At 38.8% G+C, this 8,495-nt stretch overlaps 1 protein-coding gene across 1 annotated transcript in view; it reads right to left on the reverse strand.

Annotated features, from left to right (window-relative positions):
- Window positions 1-8,495, reverse strand: part of OTOA (otoancorin) — a 37,864-nt gene that overhangs the window by 29,006 nt on the left and 363 nt on the right. Inside the window, exons 2-10 of the mRNA XM_054843280.1 lie at window positions 8,395-8,423; window positions 8,273-8,303; window positions 8,152-8,179; window positions 7,155-7,242; window positions 5,536-5,667; window positions 3,907-4,142; window positions 3,578-3,681; window positions 859-965; window positions 294-433 (exon numbers count right to left, since the gene is read on the reverse strand). Coding sequence (XP_054699255.1) covers window positions 294-433; window positions 859-965; window positions 3,578-3,681; window positions 3,907-4,142; window positions 5,536-5,667; window positions 7,155-7,242; window positions 8,152-8,179; window positions 8,273-8,303; window positions 8,395-8,423 — 895 coding nt within the window. The remainder of the gene's footprint in view (window positions 1-293; window positions 434-858; window positions 966-3,577; window positions 3,682-3,906; window positions 4,143-5,535; window positions 5,668-7,154; window positions 7,243-8,151; window positions 8,180-8,272; window positions 8,304-8,394; window positions 8,424-8,495) is intronic.

An 8,495-nucleotide genomic window follows, 5' to 3' on the forward strand; every position in this document is an offset into this window, starting at 1 on the left:
TGATTGGGTCCCTCAGATACTGCTGTAGTCCTCCTACTAATACTACAGACAACTCCTCACTGCAGAGCAGGAGACAAAGCATTAGCTAATTAGGCACACCTCCAAAAATTCATGAAGTAGAAATTCTTCACCATTGCTAACCAGGGTTGGATTTCAGCCTAGATTTTTCTGCTGGAAGGAAAAAGCTACACCACGCCAACAATCTCATCGGCTATTTATTGCTCCTCTCTTTTCTCCTTACTTATTCGTTCTCTCCATACACATCCAGGAAAGAAAAAGAAAAGCAGTCTTACCTGTAGAGAGTTGAAGTATTTCTCATATCAAATCCTGATGAGTTTATTCTTTCTAGGAAAGCTTGTGCAAGCTCTGGTGTGATATCATACACTGTGTCCAACTGCTTTGTTGCGTTGTCATAGCTAATGAATAGTCTTATCTGATCAGTACAAAATCATGCATCAGGATTATGAAACAGTTACATCCAATAAAAGATATATTTCACATTCTAAATTAATTGACTCCATTCATGTTACAGGGAAGGAAAGAAGATTGATTTGGATAATACCGTCTTCTTGAAGGCAAAGCTGAGTAAGCGAAATTTGAGGGTCTTCTGTCATTGGTCCCTATCTTTCTTTCAGTACAACTCACAGAAGTCTGATACAGATAAATAATTACATATTAATGATAGGCACTTTCAAATTCCGAAAGAGAAGAATATTTGGTTGACAAAGGATTTGGATTCACTTTAAGTAATTACAATATATAAACTTCTTGTTCATGTTTAAGTTTGCATTTGTGTTCACATTATTTGTAGCTGACATCACTTGACACAGATGTATCCAAACACATTTTGTTACTTACTTCATTGAGACTAATTTTCAGAATTTCTTCTAATGGGAGATGGACCATGTATCTTCCCAAAATCCATAAGTTTTCTGCACTGACCCAAGAAGTTGATTCGTTGAACTCTGTTTTGTACAAATAAATAACCATGACAATGTGAAGAAAGTAATCATTTTTCAAATATATTGTACCCAGTATATTGTTATTGGTAAATAACAAAAAAAAAATCTGCGAATCAGAAAAATCCTTAGCAGAGAGAGTCAGGTTCCCTCCAATAGCTAGATTTTAGCACCACATTCTTATGAGCCCATACATTTTTAAATGAAAATGAAATAGTGTTTCAAACGTCTCAAATTTTCTCATACAAAAATGATTAATGTTTTATGTTGTCGAAATAGAAAATGGATAGAGTATGGGACAGGAAAAATTAATCCAATAGTATTAAATAGGGAGCAGCATTTTTTAAATTCAGTTTTCCTAATAAAATATATTATTTAAGAACACCAGGAAGGCATGATACCTTATAACACATTATATGTCTTATATATTATTATTGATGGTACGACTTATTTCAGCAATAGCAATAATAGAGAAAATGAAAAATCATTCATATACCTATATGGAAATAGGTTGGCAAAAAAACCCAAAGTACTGCATAACAGTTAAAAAATGTCATTCATTCAGTAAAATTCTCACAAGGATTGAGAATTAAATCAAGATCCAAACATCCCTGAGAAAAAGTATTTATGGACTAAGTGGCTACTCTGAGCCACAAAGACAGTTGTTTTCTCCAAAGTGTCATATTTGGATGCTCATTGTGTGATACCTCTGAACATATTCCTTAGCAGTGCTGATACTTACAACTCTCTTAAAATAAAATCATCATTGCATTTTGCAGAGTTTTCAGTATCTGAAAAAAACCACCCTATAAATAGCAGAAGCTGAAGAACCCCATTTATAGTGATTTTTTTTGAAAACACAAATCTAAGCAGTTACCAACCATGGTAGTGGCAATCCCATTGTGTTATTTTTAAATAAGGTACAAAATTCAAAAATTACAGCCTCCTGTTTTTGCAAAGGCTACGAGCATGTTTTATCTCTGAATATCTTGGCTTTTTTTAATATATGAAATGTGATAATTGGCTGAGTGGCAAAGCAATTTCTTGAAGGATTTGACCCTTAAGTCACAGAAGCCATATGTCATCTCCTGCTTGCCCAATGACCCAGTTGCAGGGGCTGCCTGACACGGTGGGGAGATGCAGTGTGACGGAAAAGCCCTCTGCATTTCTGCAGGCACAACAGAGACGTGGCAATGAGCTCTCTGTCACCAAAACCAGCAAAAATGCTTGGAAGGTGGCACCACAAATATGAGGCTTCCTCCAAGTTTCTTTCCTGTCGAGCTTCAGTGAGGAAGATGCTGCTTCTGCAGAGGGCTAATCCCTTTCCCAGGTGGTCCCAGTGCTACCCACATAGAAAGTTCAAGTGACTAAATCAGACTATTGCAGGACTCTTCTGTTGTCCCACACTCCGTGATGTGACCTGTGGTGTGCAGATATACTCGAGCGAGCTTTAGACTTGCCCACCTGGATGTTGGTAGCACTCCAACATCTGCTCAGGGCTGATGGGTTCTGCCACTCACATTGCCAGACCTAGCTGGTAATCAGTCCATCCAATGCCTTCAGGAGTGGATTCACTGTATCTGCACCGATTCGCATTTGAAGCAGCAACCAGGATGTAAGAGAGGCATGGCAATTCTTAGTCCCTCCTGAGCTAGGTGACCTTTTACAAACTGAAGATTCACTAATGTTTCAGACACAATTGAAGATGTCTGATGCTGTGTGATTTCCCCAGGACTGCTGAGTATCATCAGGCAAGTTCTGCATCTTTGCTTCCCCACTAATGCACTGGCAGTAATACCACCTCATAGCAGCATCATAAATTTCCTTTCTACGACTTACTAGGTTACTCTGATATTTTGAAACGGCAGAAGTCCCAGGAGCCAAATTTAGCTCCAGTTAAGCAAGTGGGTATTTTGCCTTTGATTTCCAGGAAAAGAGGAAGATCATACACATCTAGAAGTCTAAAATGCTCCCATGACAGCGCTGCTGGGATATTGGGTGAAACCCAAACACTGGCTCTGCTGCGTCAGTGCTGCTGCTGCTTTACAGCCCCCTCGTGGAGCCTGTCCTGCACTGTCCCAGCTGTGCCACATCTGTTTAAGACACATTAACAAGGCAAACAGATGTGGTAAAATGTATACAGTCTGAATTAACTAACTTTGTTTTTATCTTGTCTCTTTTCTGAATGAGTCAGTGCCATGTGCAGTAGAACTTTCACAATGTCCTGCAGTTCTTTTGTATTTTTAAACAGCGCATTGGCTAATGTATTCTGAGACAAAACTATTTATCTAGTCTGAATAGGGGTTCAGAAGTGAACAACATGCCTGTGCAGAGTACCTGACAATCGTATCCTAGTTGAGTCTTAGAAAAAAGACTCGCATACAGAGACTTTGTGTGTAGCTCTGTGCAAAAGAGGTGAAGAACAAGTATCTTTGGAGAACTATTTGCCGTGAATAACAAATATGTTTACTGTATTCTGGAGCAAAGCTATTCAAGACAGCTACTCTTAAACAGACCTGTGTTAAATTTGGGAAACAGTTTAATACAATGGATAGGCCTTTTGCTGACTGCTTCTCTCTTATTATAAGCAAGAAGAAAATACTTTGTGCATAACATACCACTCATGTTACAGGAGTTTTGTAGAACCTTCTTCATCCAGCCATACAGAGCTGTCTGTGTATTTGCTGAGGTTTTGTCATAGAGGTCCTTGAATACTGTTGATCTAAGTGATACGATGGCATATTAATTCACCAATGAGTTAACTTTTTTTTTTTTTTAAATGACACATGCGGACAAGTGTTTTTTAGAAACAGCAACACATAAGCAGAAAGCTCTATCTCTATATCTGGAAAATAGACTGAGATGACATACTAATCTCTTTTAAAAAGTATATACAGTCAGCAAATGCTACATATTATTAATTGTGTCTGGAAAAGAAATGGCTTACAAGTTTCTGAAAGCATCCTCCTGCAGAATGTTTGGGAGGCTCCCAATTATGTCAGGTTGGAGATAGTTCACCGCTGACACACGCAAAACCTGGCTTAGGATATCCACACAGTCCAAAGCATTCAGAGTCAGAAAGCATTTATCCAGTGTTATAAGGAACAAGGTCCTGTTTACTCCTGGGCTTTGAAAAATTATCTCTCTAGTCTTGTCCCAGTCAAGAATAGTATTTCCCATTTCCTGCAAGCAACAAAGAGTTAAAAGAATGTTTCTTTGATTAGTGAAACATTTTGATCATTTAGGGGTCTGACAGAAAGCAGTCTACAAAAAATATGGTGCAAAATACTGTATGGTTGCATTACTTCTGGCACTGGTCAGAGACCAGTTTGAATCTTTTGACAAAATCAAAATGAAAAACAGAAAAATAATCCAAATGGCTGAAGTTATAGTGTGTGCTCTCATGAAAGAATTAGTTACTTGGAAAATGAAAGGATATCAGGATTGAATGGGTATTATTTCCTACATAATTTAATACGTAGACATCTCTAGAATAGACCTTTTCCCATGCAGTATTTCTCGCAGCCATTACTACAAACATCCCCTCCAGAAGATGGGGCAACAACAAAGAACTAAGCCCAGGGAATAGCCACCCTAGTTGGGGAGGGATTATTAGGTTGCTCTGTCCCACAAGTCGATACGTCTAGGACAGCCTGTTCAGAGCTGATAGTCCCGGGCCTGGTGATTTGTTCATGCAATATTATCAGTCCTGGAAGAACTGTGCATGTTCTTTGAGAAGATGAAATTTACACTTTATTGGAAGGGCTTATGCTGTGCTGCTCTGACTCCCAGTGCATGCTGCACACCTATCGTGTGTGCTTTGGCAGCAGGAGCTGCACCACCATTGTTTGAAGAGTGGATTATACAGTGTTTGCTCTGGGCAGTCACCTCATGTGTCTGGGGAAACACTCTCCCTTTCTCCCGGATTAATCTCCACCCCCTCCATGATACGCAGCTGGAGGCCCTTCCTCCCGGCAGGGAGGATGCCAAGTGCTCTCACGCAGCAGGCTGTGATCCCACCCTGCAGCGCGGATCCCCTCTGCAGGGGGGATCCTGCTGGGTGGCACTCACTGACTCTGAGTGAGACTTTTAAGATGGGTCACACAGGGAACACACCACAGAGGCAAGCAAATGATGTTATGCTGCCTCCCCTCCAAACTGTCTAACAATTTGCTTGCATGCTCCCATAACTAATTAACAAGATAGCTAATTTCACCTTCTTTAGTCGTCTTGGCTCTTTTTCTAGCCACCAAAGAGTAGAAGATACTCCCTGAGAACAATTGGTCCTACCTACCTTAGATACTTGTGTAGGAAGGTAAATTGTTCTCTGGAGATGTGCTTCTCTGCACTGATTACGGAGAAAATCCAGACGATTGTCTTAGACTTGGCACCAAACTTTTAGACAAGAAGAATTAAATGAAATAAGTCCAACCTAAGGAGATGGTCTCGTGGAATCTAATCCAAGCCAGCTAAGTAACTGCATGGTGTGCGCTGCAAGACTTCCAGCTTGGCCCTTTCCCACTTATCTAAACAACTGAGAGCAGCTTTTCTTTTTCACAAGTGCAAAGTGACTTACGAGATGGTCTTTGCTGCTGCTGAAGAGATACTTCATTGCAGTTTGGAACTGCTGCTGATCAAGCTGTTGAAATTCGGATAGTAGTTGTCTAGGCTGGTATAAAAGGTTCTTCAGGTAACTTTTAATGGACATCTGAAGTATAGAAAAATATGCGTAATATACATAAAACTCGTCCTATTGTACCAGGGGCATCTTTTACTCCCTGAAAATCTTTGCTTAAGAAGACCTAAGTACATAGCTCCTGGATTGTCTGTGTTGTCAATGACTAGAATAACTATACTCAACACAAACTGTTAACAAAAATAATCTAAATGTAATGCTGAAAGACAATAATTTTTAAATCCTATTCTTGGCTCCATGAGTGAGTCCTCTTCAGTGAGCCATTTAAAATAAAAGCCTCAGTTTCTCACTTCATAAAACAAGAGTAATAATGCTTTAATGCTTCACACAGCAGAGCTGTGAAAATGAACCTTTTAAAGAGCTCAGAAAAATCAGGTACTGTGTGCAAATTGTTATTAATTAAAAAAAGGAAGGAAATGTGCGATTAGATGAAAGGAAAAGTCTGTATCAGGTCGCAAGGCAAAAATATTTTCTCTCACGTCAAACTGCATTACCAGTTAACAATCTCATGCCTGTTTTGAAAATCTAAGGGGAATTATAACATTGGAACAGAAAGCACTGTAAGGCTCATTAGCACCAAACTGGAGTAAAATCCCTTCTAATTCCTGACAGAATTATTTCAGAATTGGTTTGGAATTTGAGTTGAAACTTTGTTATCTTTGCCTAGCTTGCACTGCCACCAGCAAATATTAACATAATTAGGCCCTTGTTGTCTAGGGGGTCCAGGCCTGATTACATCGTTAAACTGTTAATAAATCCAATGAAATGGGAAGAAGCAGTGTTAGTCTCCTGTAGGTTTGGATGAGCTGTGACAGTGAAATGGAGCTTGGAAAAGGTTTGAGCACTGTGACGCTGCACGGCCATGGGCTTTTGGGAATGCCTGAGGCTCAGAGATTGCACGTTTGACACTTTCCTTTTACAGAGTGTGTGCAGGGAGGAGGGAGTGGGTCAGGTTTTGATTAGCAGGCTACAGCTCCACTTAAACCAGCTCATAACGAATCATAATGACCAGGGATAAAGAACGACTTTTTCATGTATCACTTCCACATCAACAATTTAAAAAAACAAGAGTTCAGAGGACCCTTAAAAGGTGGGTGCGTTTTGCAGGATGCTCTGGAGCCTCTCATTCCATCAACAGCAGTGCAAACTACAGTCACGGTCAAAATCTGGGAGAAATCTGCCATTTTGCGGAGAAACAACATGTGTACACAATTCAGAAACAATCACTGAGCCTGAAAACTCCTAATTTCTGCTTTCCATCAGAGGAAAAGCAAAAAGGTCATCTTTCTTATTGTTTCTGCCTTGCATAGTCCTGCAATCTTAGGGAAAAAAAAACCCAAACCAACCAACAAAACCTACTCCTATTTCCTACTTATCTGCTACACAGTAGACCTGTTAGTTATCTCTATTATTGACAACCTAGTTTTGGTTACAGAGATAGGTTGCTTTTTTCATTCCTTTTAAAATAAGAATTTTCATGCATTTTAAATGGCACAAACCTGTAGGCCGCTAGGAGTAAACATAACTTCCTGGGCATGAAAATATGCCATGACTTTTGTAAGCATATCTGCTGTCCAGACATTAGAACTGTAATAGAAAACAGGACCAAAAATGCCAGTAAAATAATGTAACATGTCAAATAACAGATTACAAGACAAAACAAGAAAAGCGAACTGTTACACCATGATACAAGTATTCAGCTTTTTGGCCTAACAAGACTAATAGTAGACTTATTTAATGCAATGAAAATGTGTGGTTCAATGAGGAATGGAATTAATTAGTTATGGGGTTTTTTTAATCTAACACCACCAGCCACAATAATCTCAATTTTCCAACATGTTGCCATTAGTAGCATCTCCAGGCATGAGAAAAGCTGTGCTGTGGCTAGTCCGGAGCTATAGGTGTGCTTCCCGGCACCCCATTATGCTTGTTCTGATCTGCTTGTAGAAAGAAAGTACAGTGACTAATGTCTACTGCCTTTGCCTCAGCAGAGTCATTAATTTCACTGTGTCTTCTTTACACAGTCATTGATTTTCTCAAAATATGTAGGAGTGGAATTGCCTTTGAGGCTTATGCTGCTTTTTCAAATTTAAACAAAATTAGCAAATAATTCAAAAGTCACTAGGAGCTGGAAGAAGTGAGATGGATGGGGGATGGAGCAGGACTGAAAGAGGGAGATGGACAGAAAGCTGGAACTGCACCTCATTTCCTTAAGAAGCTATTCTGAAACATATGAACAAAGTTAATTATCAAAGCTTTTGAAAACTGTAGCAGGTATTTATCCTCAGCCTCATTTTATGCATGTTTTCTGCTTTATCATGAAAAATGTCTTTTTCCTTGTTAAGAGGAAATACTCCTCACAGGAAATCTAAATCAAAGTAATCATATGTGCCAATCTCATTCTATCCATAATGTGCCAGTTTCTGTGGAAATGAAACAGATATCAGAAATGCAAGATAATACCAAAAAATCAAGTTGGTGAGAGTAATACATTACCTCTGAAAATGAAGTATATCAAGGAGGGCTACATATGAAAAAAGGAACATAAAAAGTTATGGTGAGATATTGAGTTTTAATTCCTTTCAGAAACATAAGTGGGAACAATTTTGTACATTACCATTCAGATATTTCCCAGTTACTACTTCCTCCTAAGGAAAAAATGGTAAATATATGTAATAAATTATTATTTTTAGATTAGAATATAAAATGTTAGTAGAGAGATCAAATAAAAATACTAACCACAGCTTTGTGTAATAATGGAGGCAAATCTGTAAAAGATTATCCTGTTACTAAAAGTTGATTTAATGTTTTACCATTCAACTGTGTCATACAAAAATACA

Source organism: Grus americana, chromosome 15, assembly GCF_028858705.1.
Source record: "Grus americana isolate bGruAme1 chromosome 15, bGruAme1.mat, whole genome shotgun sequence".
NCBI lineage: Eukaryota > Metazoa > Chordata > Aves > Gruiformes > Gruidae > Grus > Grus americana.